Consider the following 25323-nt stretch of genomic DNA (forward strand, 5'->3'; position numbering starts at 1 on the left):
TTGTAAATAGTACTGAAGACTTGTGCTCCAGAACTAGCTGCGCCCCTAGCCAAGCTGTTCCAGTACAGCTACAACACTGGCATCTACCCAGCAATGTGGAAAATTGCCCAAGTATGTCCTGTCCTATCTACAAAAAGCAGGACAAATCCGACCCGGCCAATTACCGTCCCATCAGTCTACTCTCAAGCATTAGCAAAGTGATGGAAGGTGTCGTCGACAGTGCTATCAAGCGGCACTTACTCAGCAATAACCTGCTAACTGACGCCCAGTTTGGGTTCCGCCAGGGCCACTCAGCTCCTGACCTCATTACAGCCTTGGTCCAAACATGGACAAAAGAGCTGAACTCAAGAGGTGAGGTGAGAGTGACTGCCCTTGACATCAAGGCAGCATTTGATCGAGTGTGGCATCAAGGAGCCCTAGCAAAACTGAAGTCAATGGGAATCAAGGGGAAAACTCTCCATTGGTTGGAATCATACCTAGCACAAAGGAAGTTGGCTGTGGTTGTTGGAGGTCATTCATCTCAATCACATGACATCACTGCAGGAGTTCCTCAGGGCAGTGTCCTAGGCCCAACCATCTTCAGCTGTTTCATCAATGACCTTCCCTCCATCATAAGGTCAGAAGTGGGGATGTTCGCTGATGATTGCACACTGTTCAGCACCATTCGAGACTCGTCAGATACTGACGCAGTCCGTGTCCATATGCAGCAAGACCTGGACAACATTCAGACTTGGGCTGACAAGTGGCAAGTAACATTCGCACCACACAAGTGCCAGGCAATGACCATCTCCAACAAGCGAGACTCTAACCATCTCCCCTTGACATTCAATGGCATTACCATCGCTGAATCCCCCACTATCAACATCCTGGGGTTACCATTGATCAGAAACTGAACTGGACCAGCCATATAAATACTGTGGCTACAAGAGCAGGCCAGAGGCTGGGAATTCTGCGGCGAGTGTCTCACCTCCTGACTCCCCAAAGCCTTTCCACCATCTACAAGGCACAAGTCAGAAGTGTGATGGAATACTCTCCACTTGCCTGGATGAGTGCAGCTCCAACAACACTCAAGAAGCTCGACACCATTCAGGATAAAGCAGCCCGCTTGATTGGCACTCCATCCACCACCTTCAACATTCACTCCCTCCACCACCGGCGCACCGTGGCTGCAGTGTGTACCATCTACAAGATGCACTGCAGCAACTCGCCAAAGCTCCTTCAACAGCACCTTCCAAACCCGCGACCTCTACCACTTAGAAGGACAAGGGCAGCAGACGCATGGGAACATCACCACCTACAAGTTCCCCTCCAAGCCACACACCATCCTGACTTGGACCTGTATCGCCATTCCTTCACTGTCGCTGGGCCAAAATTCTGGAACTCCCTCCCTAACAGCATTGTGGGTGTACCTACACCATATGGACTGCAGTGGTTCAAGAAGGCGGCTCACCACCATCTTCTTGAGGGCAATTAGGGATGGGCACTAAATGCAGGCCTAGCCAGCGATGCCCACATCCCATCAATGAATAAAAAAATTTAAAAAACATGCTAGGCTCTGTCACAGTTGAGAATGGGATGTTCCTGGAGCTTCCTACTTCCATTAGTTGCCTGATTGTCCACTACCATTCTCAACTAGATATGATGGGGCTACTGATCTGTTGTGGGATCGTTTACCTCTTGTTTAATACCTGCAGCTTTTGGTATTTCGTAAGCAGGTAGCTTCATTCATCTTATTCGAAGGTATGTTTGGTGCTGCTCCTGGCATGCTCTTCTACATTCCCCTACACATTATCCTTTAGAAGAATGAGCTTGATCATTCAAATGGCCTTTTGTGCTCCATACATAATCTTTTTTTCTGCTTGGCTAGCAGTTATTCCCAAAACCTGAATTTGTCAATTCAGATCTACTTAGACTTAACCCATTCTAGGGTACGTAATCCAGCAGCAGAATTAATGAACATGGGTATTGATATCGCCCTTTCACGCACCTTCAAATTAAAATAAAAAACGGCTGCAGGTAATATTCACAACATGAACAAATCCAAAGCTTGGATTTGACTGTGTTTAGTAGGTAAACCTGCTATGCTAGTAGGTATTAGGTTTGATTATCATTCTGTGCTGTAGTTGATATAAGCCAGCGTGACAGTAGGGGCACTGTAATTGCCCTCAGTGTTATGGTGGGGGAAGGGGTGATCAGCTTGGGTTCCTGACATTTACAACTTCATCCCAAAACTCAAATATTTTAATAATGTTCAGTCACAAGAAGTAAAATTACAATATTCTGATGATAGACTGAACCTGGTTTCCTGCTCCTCACCCCATTATTTGAAATATTCAAACCACCTTCCTTTCTGTGGCAAAAGCAATTATAGTTATCCTGCTGCGGCCCTTTTACCTCTCTTTTCATTGCTCCATTGTGGTCTATCTTCCTTCTTCTAGTTCATTTTAAGTCACAATAATAAAGATTGTGTTGGCGATTTTTGTTCAGGCTTTGCAGTGCCCAGTGGTGTGAGCGCAGGGCTCTTGCAGCCAGTAATTATCCAATTCACAGACCTGGGGTTGGATTTTCCTCTGTAATCCGGCCCAAATTGAGCAGAATAGCAATGGAAAACAGGAAGATCCAGCAAGATCTACCTCCAACCCCTACCTCAAGTTTGCTCCCCCAGCCCTGGCCAAGTAGGCCACTGGACGACAGTTTACACACAAATGTTGTTGGGGAGGCAAGGCACTGCAAGCCACCTGGTTTCCAGACCTATCACTGCTGTCTCGGCCAACCACAGGGACACCAGAACAAGGGTGGCAGTAGTCCCTAAGGCAAGTCATTGGATGAAAGGGAGGGTCCAGTAACGGCCTTCTCTCCTTCCATATAGGCCCCACACACTTAGCTTTTTAGGCCGCAGACACCGTTGATATTTGGGGCGCTTGCACTGTCTTTAAATAGCCTCCACCTCTTCAGGTGCATCAGCACCATCCACATTTTCCAGCTTTGCAGTTGCAAGCTCCCTCTAGGTGGTGGAGATCCCACCGGGAGCCGAATTGTATACGTAAAGGCTCCCCTGATCCAGAAAAATGGGTCAGGGACAGGATCTCAGATGGACATCTCACTCTGCTGCAATACTGCCAAGAGGAAAATCAAGTGTCACAACCTACAATTGACACATTTTGTCAGATCTAGCCTGAAATATTGCATACAGTGAATAGCCACTCAATAACAGCCCTCCATTTAAGTCAAGTGATTAAATGATTCTGTAGCATTAAAATTAGACCTAGAGCACCCTCAAGTGTTAGAAACATATTTGTACTATCTTTCACAAAGTACAGATAATACAGTGACTATGAACAAATGCCAGAACCTGCAGGCATGGGGACTTTTATACTTAATAGGCAATACATTCTAACTAATAATTGGAATCGTTCTCATTTAAATAATTCATAATTTATTTACGATTCCCTGTTATTTACATATGCAAACAATATTAGAGTTTAAAAGTGCGATTAAAGGGTCAGTGACAAATCTTTAAAATAAAAATGAATCAAATTGATACAAATACTATTTGGGTTCACTTTCCTTCATTTATATTTTTTAGAATTAATTTGCTACTCCCCACTTTTCCTAGTTCTTTTTAAAAGTATTTTTGACAGTTGTTAGTGATGCAAAGAACCAGACTGTTGAAAAAAAGAATATTTACATATTTGGGTCTGCTTTATTTCACAGTAAGGTGAATCTACTGCTGTTACAACTGGACTCGCCTCATTCAATCCGAATAGCTTCTCTTTCCATAAAAATACAAAATAAGGAACACACCACACTGGCCCACATCAGGTGGGTTGGCTTACTTGACTTAAACAAGCCAACTTCTAACTTTTCTCCAGCATGTCTAACCTCTTTGCCTCAGCCATTGCAGCTTTCTCATTAACAACCCTTTGCAGCCTTCCTGTTTCAAATAACCCCTCTGCTGGTAAACCTGTTGAGCCCTTTATATTTGCCTCTTTACAGACAGACAGGGTACAAAGGACTTTCCAAAACAATGGGTGTCAGGTGTTTTTTTGGTTCCCCATACAAGCTAACAAATTGCTTATTGTTTAGTATCTGGGGAAACAACTTCCATTCAGCACCTGTTTATTAGGTGCTATTTTTTTAAAAGCTTGTAGAAATATAACTCGCTTAAACAGACATTCAAAGTAACTCTTATTTTCAAATTCTTTTTGGGGGAAAAATGGTCAAAAAATCCTGAAACGTGACAATCGCCTTATGAGTTCCCTCAGAAAACCCCATGGAGTTATACATATAATGAATTACTTTGAAGTGCAGTCACTGTGTAATATAGGCAACATGGCAGCCAAATTGCACACAGCAAGATCCCGCTGTTCTACTGAATTTGCTGAGGATTGGAGTGCCTAAGCCCACAGCTGCAACACACATAATATAAGTCTTTTAGAACTGTTTCACCTACATTAAAAAGCACTCTGTGAATGTGAAAAGTGTAGCAGTTACTATTTTGCTTCTTGGCAAGCTTTATATGGTGATCTATTTACATTATTGAGCAGAGATAGCAGTAAAAAGAAGGGGTAAAGATAACATAGAAACGTAGAAATATAGAAGATAGAAGCAGGAGTAGGCCATTCGGCCCCTCGAGCCTGTTCCACCATTTAATGAGATCATGGCTGATCATCCAAATTCAGTACCCTGTCCCTGCTTTCTCCCCATATCCCTTGATCCCTTTAGCCTTAAGAAATATATCTAACTCCTTCTTGAATATATTTAATGAATTGGCCTCAACTGCCTTCTGTGGTAGAGAATTCCACAAGTTCACCACTCTCTGGATGAAGAAATTCCTCCTCATCTCAGTCCTAAACAGTTTACCCCTTATCCTTAGACGGTGACCCCTGGTTCTGGACTCCCCCGCCATCGGGAACATCCTTCCTGCATCTAGTCTGTCTAGTCCTGTTAGAATTTTATAAGTTTCAATGAGATCCCCTCTCATTCTTCTAAACTCCAGCGAGTATAAGCCCAATCGACCCAATCTTTCCTCATACGTCATTCCTGCCATCCCAGGTATCAGTCTGGTGAATCTTCGCTGCACTCTCTCCATGGCAAGAACATCCTTCCTCAGATAAGGCGACCAAAACTGCACACAATACTCAAGGTGTGGTCTCACCAAGGCCCTGTACAACTGCAGCAAGACATCCTTGCTCCTGTACTCGAATCCTCTTGCTATGAAGGCCAATACCATTTGCCTTCTTAACCGCCTGCTGCACCTGCATGCTTACCTTCAGCGATTGGTGCACAAGGGCACCCAGGTCTCATTGCACTTCCCCTTTTCCCAATCTATTGCCATTCAGATAATAATCTGCCTTCCTGTTTTTGCCACCGAAGTGGATAAACTCGCAATTATCCACATTATACTGCATCTGCCATGCATCTGCCCAATCACCCAACCTGTCCAAATCATACTGGAGTTTCTCTGCATCCTCCTCACAGAACACACACGCACCCAGCTTTGTGTCATCTGCAAACGTGGAGATATTACATCGAGTTCCCTCATCTAGATCATTAATATATATTGTGAATAGCTGGGGTCCTAGCACCGATCCCTGCGGTACCCCACTAGTCACTGCCTGCCACTCGGAAAAAGACCTGTTTATTCCAACTCTTTGCTTCCTGTCTGCCAACCAGTTCTCTATCCAAGTCAGTACCTTACCCCCAATCCCATGTGCTTTAACTTGGCACGCTAACCTCTTATGCGGGACCTTATCGAAAGCCTTCTGAAAGTCCAAATACACCCCATCCACTGGTTCTCCCTTATCTATTCTACCAGTTACATCCTCAAAAAATTCCAGTAGATTAGTAAAGCATGATTTACCTTTTGTAAATCCATGTTGACTTTGTCCGATCCTGTCACTCTTTTCCAAGTGCTCTGCTATTACATCTTTTATAATGGACTCTAGCATTTTCCCCACTACCGATGTCAGGCTTACCAGTCTATAATTCCCTGTTTTCTCTCTACCACCTTTTTTAAATAGTGGGGTTACATTAGCTACCCTCCAATCCATGGGAACTGTTCCAGAGTCGATAGAATTTTGGAAGATGACCAGCAATGCATCTACTATTTATATGGGCCACTTCCTTAATTACCCTAGGATGTAGATTATCAGGCCCTGGGGATTTATAAATAAATAATAGATAAACAGAAAGACAAACAAAGAAATAACTGAGGGAAATGATAGAAGACATTAGAGAAGGACTGGGGTACAATGAAAACATAGGATTATGTGATCTATTATTGAGGTTGCTTTTGACTTTGTTAAATGATAACATGCAGCGTGAACTACCTGGGCTCAGAACCAGTAAATCATTAGTTACTGCTGATCACAGAATAGTACCTCTGCTTTTTCTAAACACACCCTCGATTCCTGCATTCTTCTCTTGAGGCCTCAACTACCCCACTCATTGGCAATCAAAATCTCCAATATTATGCAGTGGCTTTACTGCGGAGAGGCCCTCTTGAGCTTCATAACCCAAACATATCTAAATACCGGACTCACTGAAGAAACAAAACACAAACAGCTGAGATGAAAATAGAACTACGGCAGAGAAGGAACAAAAAGAAACCAAGGACCGGAATAAGAATAGCAAAATGAAAATTGCAACATAGGTTTTAAATATCGAATCTGAAATTCCTGGGATCTGCCTCACTCTGCAAATGTAGCAGAGTGGAACCCTTGCCTGCCCAAACCCTAACCCAAAGAGGCCATTCCTGATGCCAGGGATGGGGTCATTGGCATGTGTGGGATGGGCGCATCGTGCCTGCAAGGATGCCTCAGGGATGTTCACCCCATTTCGTCTGTCAAAAGACAGAGTAGCCCAAAGCAGGTCCTCTAAAGGGACCCTGAGGCCCATCCGGGATTCAACGAAAAGAATGTAAAATTGGCTGAAACTGCGAGAGGAGCTTTCTTTGGGGAAGCCCTGGGACCTTTCCTGAAGCCTCAGCAGTACTCAAGCCAGCTCTCAGCTGGTGTGAGTTCTACTAAGGCCTATAGGTTTAAAAGGTAGAAATTCTTGAGAAAGCCCGGAAACTCTTCCAGACATAGTCCCTTGACATGGAGGGAGGAGGCGGGCGGAAGATCTGCCCACGACCCCCTACTAGAATTTAAAGGACAATCTAAATCAGGTTGCACCACAAATTCCTGGATCCCTAGGTGGAAATCGGGAAAATGCATAAAGACTAGTATGAAACAGTTACTCGATTCCTCTACGGGAAAATACAAATTTACAAATCTGCAGTGCAGTGTTATTGCATTTTTCATTGCACCTGTGCTTGGAAGCTTTTCAACCTCAAAACAATTAAAAATCTGAAAGTGAAAATATAGTTTGGTTTTTTGAGGGGAGAGTAAAAATCCCCTCCAGGCTAATATCATGATACCCTAATTATGTATTCCTAACCTTTCCCCAGTCTTCACAGCCCAGAATATCATGTGCTGTGTTGCACCTACAAGGCAGATCAGATCGGGCATGCTCACTGCTGACTTTCTTTCTCCTCACCCTGAAAGATAAACAGCTCCCTCTACTGGTTTGGGTCTTGTACCTCTAGTAGGTCTCCTACTGGCTGGAAATTGGTTCTCAAGCCTTTTTAATATACAAAAGACTCTCAGCAATTTAATTTCCTCTGTGCTTTAATTTTATTGCACTGGATAACATGTTTGAGTTAAATTATTGACGATTATTTTGATAAATTGTTAACTTGTTTAAAATAAACTAGTTAATAACTGTGTTAAAGCAGAACAGAGAGAAATTTAAATCAAAAGCATTATCCAGGGCATTAAAATGACACACAAAGTAAATTAAACCCCTTAATTTCCCCAGATTAAAATCTTTAAATAAGGGTTATTTGCTTCTTGTAGGACTATTTTGTGATATTGGGCTGCCCCAGTGCCTGATTTGCCACATGATTACCTCGCCTAGTAGCTCGTGGCATGAACAAGCAGTGTTATTTCAAGGGCTGGTCCACTACATTGTTTGTTGCTGGTTTGTCATTTGAGGCTGCTGGTTAGCTTCTGGGCATTTTATGGCCTGATTTCAGGCTGTGAAAACTTAACTCTGACTTCTGCACTGTTTTTGGCTGCCTTCTAAGCAGTTTTACTGTAGCCATGGGTGGTCTGGTCAGACTGCCTTTGAGGCTGGAGGACTTGGTGGAGCAGCAAGGAAGACAGGCGCGAGCAGGACCAGCTCGCAGAAGAGGGAGGAGGAGGTTGGCACCGCGCAGCGGGTCTTCAGGGAGCACTTCCCCTACCTGAACTTCACTGAGGAGCAATGTCTCAGGCACCTTCACCACAAAGGAGGCTGTAATGTATATACCTTTAAGGAGGGAACTATGTTTTACAGCTCATGTATACTGCAGTACCGGCAGTGACCACACCTGTATATAGCACTGAGTAGTAATCTGTACAGATCAGTTGCAGTGTGAGCCACGTTGAGTAAACACCTGTTGTACCATTCTCCGCAGTCTCTGTCTTATTATACACGAACGCAACATTGGCGATGAGGCAGGTTCGAAGCTACCTGCAACTCTGCATCACCTCCTGGGGATTCGTTCCTGGAGAGCAGTGGATTGGAGGTCAAGGCCAGAGACTCGGGCGTCGACCACGGGCAACCGCCCAGTCATCCAGCAGAGACTCGAGAATTGCGGGGGAGGCTGTCGAGAGCCAGGCTTGGCTTTCCAGTCGAGGTGGTCCAGCGAAACGGGCTGGCAACAGGTAGTGCGCAGACCCTTCCCGGACAGCGGTGGGCTAGAGCCCGACCGAGCGGCACAGCAAAGGGCCAAGCAGCGTCGACGGGGGAGAGAGAGAGAGGGCAGAGCGCACAGGGCGCAGCCGGTGTTCAGGGGCCGAGCAGCGTCGGAGAGAGGGAGAAAGAGACGCGCAGAAACCCACGAGGCGCCGCCATTGCCACAAGGACTGCCGAGAGCGGTGTTGGCAGCAGCGCAAGAGAAGCGCGCAAAACTTACAGGGCGCCGCCATTGCCACGAGAACCGCCAGGAGCGGTGTTAGCAGCAGCGGGGGAGGAAGGAAAGCGCGGGAGATGCCATTTTAAGCCATTGGGAGACACCATTTTAAACCACACCCAAAATGCGGAAGAGTGGCAGTATCACCGCATTTGACAATGAAGTCGAAGATTGGACTACATATGTCGAACGAATAGAGGTGTACTGCAAGGCAAATGAGGTGTCAGATGACAAGAAAGCGTCGGTATTGTTAAATTTAATGGGTGCAAAGACGTATGGTTTATTACGAAATCTAGTAACGCCAACGAAGCCAATGGAAAAGAGTTTTGAAGACATAGTAACGATACTAAAGGAACATTTAAACCCCACACCGCTGCTGATAGCAGAAAGATTCAAGTTTCACAAACGGAACCAGCATAAGGATGAAAGCAATGCTGATTATTTAACAGAACTGCGCAAACTATCGAAACACTGCCGGTTTGGAGCAGGACTGGCAGATACCTTAAGGGACAAGTTTGTGTGTGGGCTTCAAAGTGAAGGAACCCAGAAACGGCTTTTATCTGAAAAGGACCTTACGCTGGAAAAGGCTTTCAGCATTGCGGTATCATATGAAGCAGCAGCACGGGGCGCTGCAGAGATACAACAGAGACCGCAAGAATATGGCACAAACGAAATGTCATATGGAACAGAGAAGTGCTATCGCTGCGGCAGAACAACACACGACCAGAATGATTGCTGGTTCAAAGACAAAGTGTGCAGACAGTGTGGAAAAGTAGGACACATAGCACGAGTCTGCAGGTCGGGAAAGAAAACCAGCAATAAGAAACCTACCAAAGGAAAGTACAAGAAGGTACATAAGATGACGGAGAATAGTTCAGATGAACAAAAGAGTGATAACGACTCCGAAAGCAGGGAACTGAGTTGTCTGAAACTACATAATGTGATCACAATGGAGGATCACCGAACCATTTGGGTCACTCTCAAGTTAGCAGGAGTCCAGGTAAAGATGAAATTGGACACAGAATCAGCCCTAACAGTCATAAACCGACGGGACTATGAGCGGTTATTCTCACACATACCTTTGAGAGACACAAAAATTATTTTGAAGACGTACACGGGGCAAAAAGTCTACCCCAAAGGAAAAATAAGGGTGACCGTTATATATAACGGTAAGGAAACACCAAAACTAGACCTGTATGTATTGCAAGATGGAGGCCCACCATTACTGGGACGTGAATGGATCCGGAAAATACAACTGGATTGGCATTCCATACAGGCACTGACTGTGGCTGACAAAAAGGATGACGACGTCACACCTGGGCGACTGTCAAAGATCCTAACTGACGCGAAAGAAGTGTTCCAGCAAGGACTCGGAACACTAAAAGGCATGACAGCGACGATTAAAATTGAAGAAAACGCAAGCCCAAAATTTTTTAAGGCCAGACCGGTACCTTATGCAATCCGCCCAGCCGTCGAAGCAGAGCTGGAGAGTCTGGAACGTTCAGCTGTACTGTCCAAGGTAGACTGGAGCGAGTGGGCTACACCCATCGTCCCTGTGATGAAAAAGTCGTTGAGCAGCACGCCTGGGGAACCAAGGAAGGTTCGCATCTGTGGGGACTTTAAGGTAACAGTGAACCCGGTCCTTCACACCGTACAATATCCACTTCCACGGATTGAAGATATTTTCACCTCGCTATCTGGAGGGAAACGTTTCACTAAGATTGATCTGGCCCAGGCGTATCTGCAAATGGAGGTAGAAGAAGCATCAAAAAAATAACTCACAATCAACACCCATAAAGGTCTCTACCAATACAACCGGCTGGTATTCGGGGTAGCATCAGCTCCAGCTATTTGGAAGAGGGCAAAAGAACAAGTCCTGCAAGGGACCGCAGGGACCCAGTGTTATTTGGACGACATCCTGGTCATGGGCGAAAATGACAGTGATCACCTTGCCAACCTGGAGCAGGTGCTCACTAGATTGCAGGAATATAGGCTCTGAGCTAACCGCCCCAAATGCGAGTTTTTTAGAAAACAGATCTCGTATTGTGGCCACGTTATCGATAAAGAGGGGTTACATAAGTCCCCAGAGAAGATTGAGGCAGTAGTCCAGGCTCCAGCACCGGAAAATGTGTCACAACTGAGGTCGTTCCTCGGGCTGGTAAACTACTACCATAAGTTCTTGCCAAATTTGTCTACAATACTACACCCACTGAACACCCTACTGCAAACTGGGGTGCCATGGAAGTGGAGTGACGAATGTAGACGAGCTTTCCAGAAGAGCAAAACACTAATCACATCGAAAGAGGTATTGGCCCATTACAACCCAGCATTACCAATTCGGTTGGCATGTGATGCGTCACCCTACGGCATTGGAGCGGTGCTGTAACACAAATTCTCGGTCGGCTCAGAGAGGCCAAAACCTTTGCGTCACGATCACTAACCTCAGTCGAGCGTAACTACGCCCAGATTGACAGGGAGGCCCTCAGCCTAGTGTGGGGAGTGAAAAAGTTCAATCACTATCTGCACGGGCAGAAATTCACCTTGCTGACTGATCACCAGCCTCTTGCCTCCATTTTTAATCCGAAAAAGGGCGTTCCGGTGATGACTGCGCAACAACTACAAAGATGGTTACTTTTTCTAGGGGCGCACCACTATGAGATTGACTATAAGGGCACGAAACAGCATGGAAATGCTGATGGGCTATCACGCCTGCCACTGCCTACTGCGGAGGAAGCACCAGCAGTGGATCCTGTCGAAATATTCCATTCGACTATAGTTGAACACCTACCGGTAACTAACGCTTGTATCGAAAAGGAAACCCGAAATGACCCGACACTGTCTCGGGTATATGATTTGACGGTGAAGGGATGGCCAGCACATGGCGACTCACTGTTGCCAGCATTCTCGACAAGGAGAGAACAGCTGTCAGTGTGCCGGGGGACCTTGATGTATGGATCCCGAGTGGTAATTCCACCCAAGTTAAGGGATACAGTGCTCAATGAGCTTCATGAGGGTCATCTGGGAGTGGTAAAAATGAAAAGCCTAGCCAGGGCTTATGTGTGGTGGCCGGGAATCGATAAACAAATCGAGGACCTGGCCAAGAGCTGCTCAGGATGCCAGAAAGTCCAAAATGCACCACCACAGGCCCCTCTACACCCATGGGAGTGGACCTCATCTCCATGGCAACGGGTGCATATTGATTTTGCTGGTCCATTCATGGACTCAATGTTTTTAATAGCCGTAGATGCGCACTCGAAATGGCCTGAGGTCATCAAAATGTCCTCCACCACCACGGAGAAAACTATTGCAGTCCTACGGACCATTTTTGCCAGGAATGGCTTGCCAGAACAGATTTGCTCCGACAACGGACCACAGTTTGTGTCCGAAGAGTTCCGGAGGTTCTTGAAAAAGAATGGGGTAAGGCATTACACATCCGCCCCATATCATCCAGCCACAAATGGATTGGCTGAGAGGTTCGTACAAACCTATAAGAAGGCAATAAAGGCTATGTACAATGACAACATTCCGCTGCAGCACAAGGTGGACAATTTCCTGTTCGCCTACCGGAATGCGACACATGCAGTCACCAACCAGGCCCCGGCCATGATGTTCTTTAACCGAAGGTTAAGATCTCGCCTGGATTTGCTCAGACCAAACGTACGAAGAGTTGTTGAGAGTAAGCAATTCCAGCACATCCATGAGAAGCCAACAAGGAGCTTCAATGTAGGGCAACCAGTCTTGGCTCGCGACTACCGAACAGAAAAATGGCAGCCAGCAACGATATGCACACGGCAGGTCCCACTAATGTACACAGTGGACGTTGGGGAGAGCATCGTGAGACACCATGCTGACCAGATCCTAGAGTCACAGGAACAAGTCAACCCCATGCCTCGCCCATACGTACCTGGTGATGAACCCGATGTACAGGTCGCATCTACCCCAGAAACAGTAGCATCGGAAGCTGATGAACCAACCGACGACAGGGGGCCAGAATCGCCTCCGCACCAAGAGCAAGACACTCGGGAAAGGCACTATCCAGAAAGGATCAGGAAGCCTCCCCAAAGACTGAATATATAAATAGACTATTTTCAGCTAATGTTGCATGTTAAAAGTGTTAATTGTAATTAGTTTGATATTTAATTGTTAAATGAGTGTTATGGCACTGTTAATCTAAAAGGGGAGGAATTGTAATGTATATACCTTTAAGTGGGGAACTATCTTTTACAGCTCATGTATACTGTAGTACCGGCAGTGACCACACCTGTATATAGCACTGAGTAGTAATCTGTACAGATCAGTTGCAGTGTGAGCCACGTTGAGTAAACACCTTTTGTACCGTTCTCCACAGTCTGTGTCTTATTATACATGGACGCAACAGAGGCTGTCACCGAGCTATGTCACCTGCTGCAGCCACAGTTTGAGCCTTGTACTAGAGCATGGACAGCACTGCCTGTGGCTGTCAAGGTCACCGTGGCCCTTAACCTTTATACAACAGGCTCCTTCCAGGCTGCAGCAGGTGACATCAGTAATATCTCACAGTTGGCAGCCCGATGCTGTATCAGGGAGATGGCTGAGGCTCTCCGCGCCAGGAGAAACACTTACATCTCTTTCCCCATGGACAGAGCGAAGCAGGGCGAGAGAGCATTAGACTGCACCCACTTTAAAGGCTTCCACAGGACGCAAGGTGCCATAGACTGCACTCATGTTGCCTTGCATGCTCCCTATCACCATCCTGGCATCTTTCTCAATAGAAAGGGATTGCACTCCCTCAACGTCCAGTTGTTTGTGACTGCAGGCAACACACTGCAGGTTTGTGCTGGATTTCCTGGCAGCAATCGTGAATTATTCATCTTGCGTCAGGTTACAGGCTGTCTACTCAGCAACAAGGGCTATCCCCTTCAGACTTAGCTCATGATTCCAGTTAGGAGCCTGGGCATAGTTGCAGAGCTGGCCTAGAATGGGAGCCGTGCGGCCACCAGAAACGTCATTGAGCAGACTGTCAGCGTGCTCAAGCAACGTTTTCACAGCCTGGATCGTTCCAGAGGAGCAACTGTCCAGAATTGTGGTCATCTGCTGTGTATTCCATAATTTTGCCATCATGGGGGACCAGTCCTTACCACCACCTGGGCAGCAAGAACTGCAGCAGGAGGAGGAGCATAAGCAGGAGTAGAAGCAGCAGGAAGAGGAGGAAGGGCAGGAGCATGCAAGATACCCTAGTTGTGTATACATATATACGTAGGATTAGGGTTTGGTTTAATCCCGTACGATTAAAGTTTTTGGTTTCTTTTTACTTAATGAAATGGTTAAAAGTTGTTCATTCATTTAGGGTTTAATGTGTCAGGGTGCAATTTAGCTGACATGGCTGTTTAGGTGTTTGCTGAAACTACAAGGGTGTATGATTTGTGTATTTTCATGGCCACATTGTGAAACAGATAGCCAAGACAGTATTGCGATAAGAAGTAGAACAATGGACGCAGGATGAAAAACAAGTTGGTATCTGTAGTTTTGAAGGAAGTACTTCCTTTTTGGAGTCTTGTTCACAACTCGCCAAGGCTTCTTCGGCAGCACCTCCAAAACCCGCGACCTCTTCCACCTAGAAGGACAAGGGCAGCAGGCGCATGGGAACACCGCCACCTCCAATTCCCCTCCAAGTCACACACCATCCTGACTTGGAAGTATATCACCGTTCCTTCATCGTCACTGGGTCAAAATCCTGGAACTCCCTCCCTAACAGCACTGTGGGAGTACCTTCACTACGCGGACTGCAGTGGTTCAAGAAGGCGGCTCACCACCACCTTCTCAAGGGCAACTAGGGATGGGCAATAAATGCTGGCCTTGCCAGCGACGTCCAGATCCCATAAGCGAATAAAAAAACACTTGTCATGCCATAATTAAATAGCACTGACAGCATTTGTGAGAAACAGACTGAAAAGATCCTAAACTTTTCTTAACAAGTTGTAGAGAGAGTTGAATTTGAAAAGGAATGACAAAGGTTACCTGTCTACCCGGGGAAAACGGGGTAATATTGTTTATTTCACTGCATATCTACTACTTAAACTACTTATCTGGACTTGGTCGGACACAATAAACAGTTTTGTAGTTGCAAACCATATTTTGGTGTCGGAATCGAACTGCTTACAAGCAGCATTGACCACCTGTGCCCCTCGCTGCCAGAGTTCCTAGAGAGCAGCTCATCCAAAAATGCTTCACGTGAACCATCCTTTCCATCCCCAAGATACCTCAATTTGAATGAGGGCTGATCACTTCAATCCCATGGGCTTCAATTTTGCTAACAAGTCTATTATGTGGCAATGTCATTGTATAGTTGTTCCTGCTGAAAATTGTTCACTTTGAATGGAGTTATTAGGCCTTGAGAAGTTAAAGCAGGCACACAGAACAGCTGAATGGAATGCTACAGTCACAGGACCTCTGAATTTTCCCTATAAACTGGGACAGTGTTTCTTCCTTTTAACTATCCTGATCGACATGCTGGCCCTCGATATTATCTGAAAACACACTGTCAGGTTCCACATGTATGCTGATGACATCCAGCTCTACCTCACCACCACCTCTCTCAACTACTCCACTGTCTTTAATTTGTCACAGTGCTTGCCCGACTTCCAGTTCCAGATGAGCAGAAATTTCCTCCAACTAAATATTGGGAAGACCGAAGGGGGCCGATTTTCCTGGAGCCGTCAGGCGGGCTTTCAGGCGTGTGGGGGGGGGGGAAATCGCAAAAATAGGGGGTCGCGACCCCCCCACCCCCGCCTGATTCCCTGCCCCGTCCGATTTTCACCCAGGCATTTCTGTCCGACCCGAACCAGTTCCGCCCGCAGCAGGCGGGAGTGGTCTTCAGGCACCTTAATCACCAATAATTGACATCTATAATGCCATTTTAAGGGGCCCTTGCTATTTTCAGCCTTTTCCCACATTAAACATGCCTGGTGGGAACCCCGCTGATGAAACCTGGCGTGAACAATATCGGATTGCTGACTATCAGCTGCAGGTCAATCAGGAAAGAAGAGAGTTAATCAGACATCATTTGTAGGTTGTAGGACCTTGTTGTTTCAGGCTTGGGACAACTTGTTCCAGGCTTAGGCACAGCTGTGGAAGGTTGGAGCCTCACACACTTCTCCAGTGTGAGCTCCTGGGAAGCCCCTCTCGCTACCCTCACTCAGCGCTTCCTCAACTGAGGCACCTACCAGAAGCATGGGAGGCCTTTTTTTTCCTTCCCCTCTTGGCATTAGAGGACCTCCAGCCCCATTCGCGAAATGACATACGCCACAACTGCAGAAGTTGCCATCAGAAATTTTATTTACAATAACCAGCTGATGGCATTTTTCAAATAAACACAACAGTTCACCCAAGTGACTACTCTTGTAACTATTAGTGCTTTATTTTCCTCTTACGCGTGCTCCTACGTAGTGGGTCCCCTGTGGCTTCAGCAGATGTGAAGGCCCCTTGCTCACTTTCCTGCTGCTCCTGTCTTGACACCTTTGGCGGGCATCCTCTGGGATGGCGAGCCTGTGAGGGCTCGCCAGCAGTCTGCTGCTCCTGCGGCTGTGCAGGGGTTGAGGCCTCTATCTCCGTTCGGTGTGGACTCCGGCAGGGCTCTGACCGAGGGCTCTGCAGTGGCATGGAAGTGTGAGCGCTTGGAGAGGAGCCCCCACTTCCTTGAGGTCTGCCACCAACCTCCCTCTCATGGGTCAGGTCCCCCTCAGTGCCTGCAAGTGGCTTGAGAGCAGCTTGCTGCACATCAGGGGGGCCATGGGGACACGTTTCTACAATGGCAGTCCTACTCAGAGGGCCTGCCATGAAGGTCTGGTTTCTCTGTTCAATAGCTGACCATCGTTCCTCCAGAGATGTCAGTCTATTCTGAACACTCACCATGTTTTCAACACTCTGGCGACTTAGCTCCTTCATGGCCGTAGCCCTCCTCTCCTCTACTGTAGCCATCTTTTCAACGGAGGTTGCCATCCTTTCCGTGGTGATGCGTTCATGCGCCAATGACTCCACAAAGGCTCTGCTCATGTTCGCTATGGACTCCTCCATCCGCTCCACACTCGCAGTGACCCTGGAGACAAAACCTGCCAGACACTCCTGCATCTGTGCATGGAGATCCATCACCTCTTCTCTTGCGGATGGACCCAGAGGCAGAGGGTCAACATGCAGCTGAGCTGAGCTGGTAGAGTCCTGCGCCCTCCGACGAGGACTCTCCACTGCTGTCCCTGTCTCCACCATCTGCTGATGCTCACTTGTGAGCTGTGATACACCAGGTGACAACAATACTCTATCTCACGAAGGTCCCACCGAGGTGTGAGTGTCTGCGCTGGTGCTGGGTGCACTGAACTCTGCTGACGCTGCGCCCTCAGAGGTTGGAGCTTCCTCTGAGGAGTCTGGCTGCTCAGCCTCTTCCTCCTCCACAATGGGGACGGGGGCTCTGGATGGTCCTGTGGGGGAGTAAAGGAAAGAGTTAGAGATGTGATGCCAAGGTTACATGCACATTGGATTTTGCAGATGTTCATAAGTCCAAATGATGTAGCTTCAGAATCATAACAGCGACTCATGAGAGAGATGGAAAACTATTCTGTCACCAGCTTGCGGGACTGCCCCTGTCTCTCCTTCCCCAGCTTCCGCAGCCACATCAGCCCCGACAATTTCCAGCACTCCTTCCTCCCAGGGGGTCAGGTGGGCTATTGAGGGTGGGCCTCCTCCTGTCCTGGCTCGCTCTCTGTTGTTGTGAGCTCTCTTTTCCTGCAATGAGGGAGACAAGTGGAGTTTGAGTGAGAATGAAGGAGTGAGTGTAGAGATTGCATAGCATAGATACTTAGAGGGAGACAAAGATGGTGTGAGGCTGCAAGACCAAGGGCCCTCCCTGTGTGTTGTCAGTTGTGTTCAAAGCATCAGAGTGAGAGGGAGTGTGAGGGTTGCATGGTGGAATAGTTATGTGAATGAGAGCATAGAGAGAGAGGGAATGGGTAAGGGTGCATGGATGTGACTGTGAAGTGGGATGTGGAGGAAGAGAGTGCTAAAGCTGAGTGCTGGTGGGGAAAGGCAATGGGGATCAGTTTGAGGGTGATGGAAACTTCATACTTACTTTTCCTGTACAGTGAAGGTCATGGAATCGTTTCTGACACTGTATCCAGGTTCTTCTGGTGACTCCCAGCGAGTTGACATCTGCTGTCACCTGCATCCATGCAGCCTTGGTCTCAGTGGGAGGCCTCTTCCTCCCTGACCTAGGGAAGAGGACCTCCCTGTGGGCCCTCACCCCATCCAATAATGCCTGCAGTGAAGCCTCGTCGAATTTGGAGGCAGCTCGGGGTCTGACACTGGCCACAGCTGCTGCAGACTCCTCTGCCATCCTGTATGGTTCATTTGGAAGCCTGCAGAGGGAGCATTGCCTGCTGTGGACCTTGAAAGCACCACGAATGATGACATCATACTGTGCGACTTTCTGACTGGAAATAGTCAATTAGCAAGGGTTCCCACACGCTGGAAATTAATTGGCCAATTGAGGGAAAATTGCATCAATCTGGCAGACCCATTTAGATTCGTGTGGGAACCCCGACATTCGGGGAACCCGACAATTCCCCACACCTGCAGGAAAATCAGCCCCACTGTCTTTGGTCCCTGCCATAAACTCCATTCCCTAGTCACTGACTCCATCCCTCTCCCTGGCAACTGTCTGAGGCTGAACCAGACCGTTTGCAACCTTAGTGTCATACTCGACCACAAGATGAGCTACAATCACATAGCCACTCAATCACCAAGACCGCCTACTTCCACCACCTCTGTAACATTGCCCGACTCCTCCCCTGCCTCAGCTCATTTGCTGCTGAAACCCTCATCCATGCCTTTGTTACCTCTAGACTTGACTATTCCAACACACTCCTGGCCGGCCTCGCATCTTCCACCCTCCATAAACTGAAGCTCATCCAAAGCTCTGCTGCCCCGTGTCTTAACTCGCACCAAGTTCAGTTCATCCATCACCCCTGTGCTCGCTGGCCTACATTGGCTCCGGGTCCGGCAACGCCTCAACTTTAAAATTCTCATCCTTGTTTTCAAATCCCTCCATGGCCTCGCCCCTCCCTATCCCTGTAACCTCCTCCAGCCCTACAACCCTCCGAGATCTCTGTACTCCTCTAACTCTGACCTCTTGTGCATTGCCTATTTTAATCACTCCACCCTTGGCAGCCTTGCATTCAGCTGCCTCGGCCCTAAGCTCTGGAATTCCCTTCCTAAACCTCCCTGTCTCGCTACCTCTCCTCTTTTAAGACACTCCTTAAAACCTACTTCTTTGACCCAGCTTTTGGTCATCTGTCCTCCTGATATCTCCTTAAGTGGCTCAGTGTCAATGTTTGTTTCATAACGCTCCTGTGAAGCGCCTTGGGACATTTTACTATGTTGTTGTTGGTAGAGTCACAAGCTGCTGAATCTACAGTTTTAACAAAATATACATTCCAAGATGGAGTTCTTGTATCTGGATCAAAGGATTTCCTTTTGAACAATTATTCACAAACACTGGGAACAGAGGAAGTCGTTAATAGTCTTGCCGTGATTGGCATCCCATAGACTCCCTTGGCTTATAATTGGGGGTCACGGTGTATTATCGAGATAAAGCCTCCAGGTCAGGGGACACAACCAGTGGCCACACCAGAAAACAATTTGTTTTTCTTATCAAAATATTCCCGCCAAAAGAGGTTGAGACGTCTAGTCCGTTAATCGTGCAGTAATAGTCAGTCGAATAACGTTCATAATAAAATTGTATGATACTTACCTAGTTTTAAAAAATCTATTCATCTAGTCTGGCAAACGCCAGTGATATTTTTATTAATGTGAAACAATACTTATTCTTGATATACGTGTTCGATTTCAGATAAAAATCCAAAGGGTAAAAATGATATTCAAAATGTGACTATTAATAAATTTCTCGTTTGAGGATTGTTGTTTAACCAATAATGATACAGAGTGGTTGGATTTCCGAGTTGTGTTTTGAGTGTCTTATACTTTATTAATATCCAATAATAATCGTAAAAAAGCTACAGGCTGCTGTTAAAGTGGCCGCGCTGAATGGTTGTCCAGAGGTTGCTAGATGACGCGACGTTGATCACCAATGATTATTTCCTCATAATTCTTCCAAACTGTCACAATTGGATGAGAGAAACCTCACAGAAATGTTAAAGCCGGGGCTGCAAATATGAAAAGTTCATTGCCGTTTGAGCAGCGTTGCTAAGCACACCTTAGGTGCAGTTTGTTCGTGTGTGTTAGTGTTTTGCTAGCTACTTCCTGGATGATGGACCTCCAGCCCGCCATAGTGATCGACAATGGATCAGGTCTGGTCAAAGCTGGCATCTCAGGAGATAAGGAACCTCGCTCGATCTTCACCAACGTGATTGGCAAACCTCGGCAGAAAGCCCTCATCATTGGGGCCGGCCAGAAAGATTTCTACATTGGTGAGGAGGCTCAGGCGAAACGGGGTGTCCTCTCCATTAAATACCCGGTGGAGCACGGGATTGTCACATCGTGGGAGGACATGGATAAGATCTGGAGGTACGTGTACGATAATGATTTGAAAATCAAATCAACTGAGAGGCCGGCTTTGCTGACCGAGGCTCCCCTGAACCCTCTGGGCAACAGGGAGAAGATGTGTCAGATCCTCTTCGAGTGCTTCGAGGTTCCGGCCATGTACGTGGCGATCCAAGCGGTGCTGGCTCTCTACGCCTCTGGGAGGACCTCGGGATGCGTGATGGACAGCGGAGACGGGGTGACCCACACCGTGCCCATCTACGAGGGTTACTGCCTGCCCCACGCCGTGCTGAGGCTGGAGTTGGGAGGCAGGGACCTCACCGAGTACCTGGTGAGGATCCTGACCGAGAATGGGGTCTCCTTCGTCAGCACGGCGGAAAAGGAGATCGTGAGGGACATCAAGGAGAAGCTGTGCTACGTGGCCGTGGACCCCCAAGCCGAGATGTGCAAGAGGCCTTGCGACGTGGAGAAAGACTACAAGCTCCCGGACGGGCAGGTCATCAAGATCCAAAACCAGAGATTCCGCTGTCCGGAGACCCTCTTCATCCCGGCTAACATTGGCATTGAAGCACCCGGCATCGACAAGCTCTGCTTCAACACAATCATGAAATGTGACATCGACCTGAGGAGGGACCTCTACTCCAACTTGATCCTGTCAGGAGGCTCCAGTTTGTTCCCGGGCATGGACGAGCGGATGCTCAAGGAGATGACTAAGATGGTCCCCACCGGCATCCCAGTCAGGGTCTGCGCTCCTCCCGAGAGGAAATACTCTGTGTGGATGGGAGGCTCAATTCTCTCCTCCCTTTCTGCTTTCCAGCAAATGTGGGTCTTGGCCTGCGATTATAAGGAAGTTGGAGCTAACATCGTGCACAGAAAGTGTTTCTAAAATCTTTAAAACAACGACTGTATTTAAAAAAGAACAAAAAAGTACTGACAAAATAAAAATGCGAAATGAAAGTGAGAAACTGACGGTTTTATAATTTTTGCAGTTCTCCCAATTATTTTAGTAAAAAGACAAATAATATATAAAGAAAATGAAAGCATCTTAAACTGAGTTCTCCATGCATTTTAGAAACCACATCATAAAATTGAAAGGTGGATTGTGAGTTATGAATAACACTGGTCCCAGCAGTGATCCCTTGTGCAACACCACTTTCTAGATTGTTTCGTGTTTAAGTCACTGGCACATCTCTTCCAGGAATGCTCACCTTGAGGTAGTTCTGTCCTTCTCTAAACAGTAACTCTGTTTCTCCCTCCACAGATGCGGCCCGACCTGCTGAGTATTTCCAACATTTTCTGTTTTTATTTCATAAAATCCTAAACATACCCAAAAACCTCACACCCTATCATCAAAGCATTTTGTGTGACGCCGGTTACTCTTTTGGAGTCGCCGTTGTACGTGTCTTCACCCTGTTCCCTTTGGGGAACTGTATGAAGCGGTGGAAGGATTTCTGGCCGCGATTAACGCTCCTTCCGTGACGATAACCATCTTCGTACCAGCCATTAGGATGGTTAGTCCTATGGCGGGAGGGTTTTACGGGCTCCCACAACCCATACGAGGGGGGGGGGCACCCACACCCACGGACGCAAGTATCCCGCTGGATGTCAACCCAGAATTTAGAGCCGGAGCTCCGACTCCACTTGCCGGGACTGTCTGGAGCGGGGTTCGAAACACTCTTTTGGAGTTAGAAGGTGTGAAGGGAGGGCAGGGTACTTTTTTGGCTTTTATTTCCTCCCGTTGGATTTAGGCAAAACAACTGGCAATGTTAGGCAATGAGTTGTGACATTTTCAGTTACAGGACAGCCACTGTGGCAAATCGAATTGCGGCTGTGCTGCCTAAGCAGCACTTCTTTACGTAGAACCATACAGGAAGTTGGAGCTAACATCGTGCACAGAAAGTGTTTCTAAAATCTTTAAAACGACTGTATTTTAAAAAGTGCCGGCTCTTTGAAAGAGCTACCCAATTAGTCCTACTCCCCTACTCTGTCCCCATAGCCCTGCAAATTTTTCCTTTTCAAATATGTATCCACTTCTTTTTTGAAAGTTAGTGTTGAATCTGTTTCCACCACCCTTTCAGGCAGTGCATTCCAGATCATAACAACTCGATGAGTAAAGAAAATTCTTCTCATCTCCCCCCTGGCCTTTTTTGCCAATGATCTTAAATCTGTGTGCTCTGGTTACCGACGCTCTTGCTAGTAGAAACAGTGTCTCCCTATCTACTCTATCAAAAGCCAGTTTTAAATTCATACTAGGAGCAGCACGAAAGGAGTCAAGTATATATGTCACCCAAGGTAATTGGGGGGGGGGGTAGGAGGAGGTATTTAAAAGCAGCTCAATAATAATGGCAACAGCACTGCTTATATATGTAAATTACTGCAGCTTCAACATAATGGAAAGATCCCAAGGACAGTCAGCTGAAATAGTTACACTTGATAAGCATCTTATACCATCAACAAAGATAGTCATTTTTATCTCCATACAATATTGGTGAATTAACTTTCCTGGTTTGGGAGAAGTTCACAGAGAGCTGGTCTCTATCTCTCTCTGGCACAGAGTGATCTATGATTTTTCAGCAGCAGCAATAAACTGTCTATATTACAAAATATCTGAACCAGCTTAGCTTCAAAAGGTTAACCTAGAATAGGTGAGCCCATGTTTAGAAATGTAGTAAGTTGGGTATTTATGGCTTTTCATAACCAAGGAGTGTAGGGGAATAGATTGTTTTTACTGTGAAAATTGTAAACTGTTCATTTATGTACTTTTTATTTAAATAAACCTGCTATTGGTCTGAAGCTGTGCCTGTCTTCATAGAATGCTTTTCAGTCCACTTTACATAAAGAGAGAATTCATGTTGCGGCACGTGCAATATTTCAGTAGCTGGTATATGGAGTAAGGGCTCCCGGTTATGATCCCTGGGTCATGTTATTGATTAACGAGATAAGTACTCCAGATCATAAGGAATGTGAGGTCCACTTACAGGAGTGACTGGAGACATTGAACAGCAGCAACTTGTATTTATATAGCACCTTTAATGTAGTAGAATGTCCCAAGGTGCTTCACAGGAATATTTTAAGACAATTTTGACACCGAGCCACATAAGGAGAAATTAGGGCAGGTGACCAAAAGCTTGGTCGAAGAGGTAGGTTTTAAGGAGCGTCTTAAAGGAGGAAAGAGAGATAGAGAGGCGGAGAAGTTTAGGGAGGGTATTCCAGAGCTTAGGACCTAGGCAACAGAAGGCACAACCACAAATGGTTGAGCGATTATAATCAAGGATGCTCAAGAGGCCAGAATTAGAGGAACACAGATATCTCGGGGGTTGTGGGACTGGAGGAGATTACAGAGATAGGGAGGGGCGAGGCCATGGAGGGATTTGAAAACAAGAGAATTTTGAAATCGAAGCATTGCTTTAACCGGGAGCCAATGTAGGTCAGCGAGCACCAGGGGTGATGGGCGAACGGGACTTGGTGCGAGTTAGGACATGGGCAGTGAGTTTTGGATGACCTCAGGTTTACGTCGGGTAGAACGTGGGAGGCCAGCCAGGAGTGCATTGGAATAGCCAAGTCTAGAGGCAACAAAGGCATGCATGAGGGTTTCAGCAGTGGATGAGCTGAGGCAGGGGAGGAGATGGGCGATGTTACAGAGGTGGAAATAGGCGGTCTTAGTTATGCCATGGATGTGTGGCCAGAAGCTCATTTCAGGGTCAAATATGACACCAAGGTTGCGATCAGTGTGGTTCAACCTCAGACAGATGTTAGGGAGAGGGATGGAGTCAGTGGCTAGGGAACAGAGTTTGTGATGGGATCAGAAAACAATGGCTTTGGCCTTCCCAATATTTAATTGGAGAAAATTTCTGCTCATCCAGTACTGGATGTCGAACAAGCAGTCTGACAATTTAGAGACTGTGGAAGGGTCAATCGAAGTGGTGGTTGATGTAAGAAAAAGGAGTCTTACCATCAAGTAACTTTAAAGTAAGCTTTAAGTAACTTATAAACACACTATATACAAGAGAGGTCTTTACCATGCCTCTGGTAGAAGCCTCTTACAATACTGAACAGACCAGTATTTATACCAGTCCAACAGGAAGTGACATATGACAGGAAGTGAGGTATGTACACAGTTCATAGTTCACAGTTCACAGGAAGTGATGACATAACTTCCCGGAAGTTATTATTATTATCACATTCTTCCCTCCTGCAGGATTAGGAGGCTGTGGTCTACCTTTTGGTCCGCAGCCGCCGAACAAGGAAGAGTCGCACCCGTTTGGATTCCCGTCGTAGAGGGTTGCTGGTCCGCTTACATGCGGTTGGCCATTGGTCAGAGTCTGTGTGGCCTGGATTGCCCTGTGAAGGGTCGGGGAGATCATGGCTTCGAGTACGAGCCCCAATAGGTTCAAAGTCGGACTGCCTCTGTTCAGAGGGAGGTGCAGAGCTGGTCTGTGGTGGATCAGTACTTTCATGCGCGGTACTGGGAGGGTCGCAACCTTGAGTACGGGGTTCTACTGGCACCAAGCTAGTTGGTGTCCGATCAGGATCCTGGAGAGGGGTACCCGATAGGTCCCAAGAGTTTCCTGGTGAAATGCCATCACCCGATGTCCCACTAGGTCCTGGTGGGCAGGGAGCCAGATCCCGTAATGATACGGTAGATTCTCGGCCGTCGGAATATCGTATGTTTGCATAGGTGGGGTTGGCATCGGTTAGTTCGACCTCGTCTACGAGAGGGTCATTTTTAGACGTCCGAACGTATCTTCGGAGTAATACAGGTCCAGGAGTAGTTAACCATGACGGGAGTGATGTCC

The 25323-nt window shown here is 46.9% G+C and overlaps 1 protein-coding gene across 1 annotated transcript; it reads left to right on the forward strand.

Annotated features, from left to right (window-relative positions):
* The first annotated feature begins 20181 nt into the window (after positions 1-20181).
* On the forward strand, positions 20182-23320 carry LOC147115591 (actin-like). The gene has a single exon (XM_085989969.1). It carries the CDS (start codon positions 20292-20294, stop codon positions 21411-21413), a length of 1122 nt encoding a protein of 373 aa, XP_085846095.1. The 5' UTR covers positions 20182-20291; the 3' UTR covers positions 21414-23320.
* The last annotated feature ends 2003 nt before the right edge of the window (positions 23321-25323 follow it).

The sequence above is a fragment of the Somniosus microcephalus genome, chromosome 6 (assembly GCF_052327205.1).
Source record: "Somniosus microcephalus isolate GS21.2 chromosome 6, FLI_Smic_1.0, whole genome shotgun sequence".
Lineage (NCBI taxonomy): Eukaryota > Metazoa > Chordata > Chondrichthyes > Squaliformes > Somniosidae > Somniosus > Somniosus microcephalus.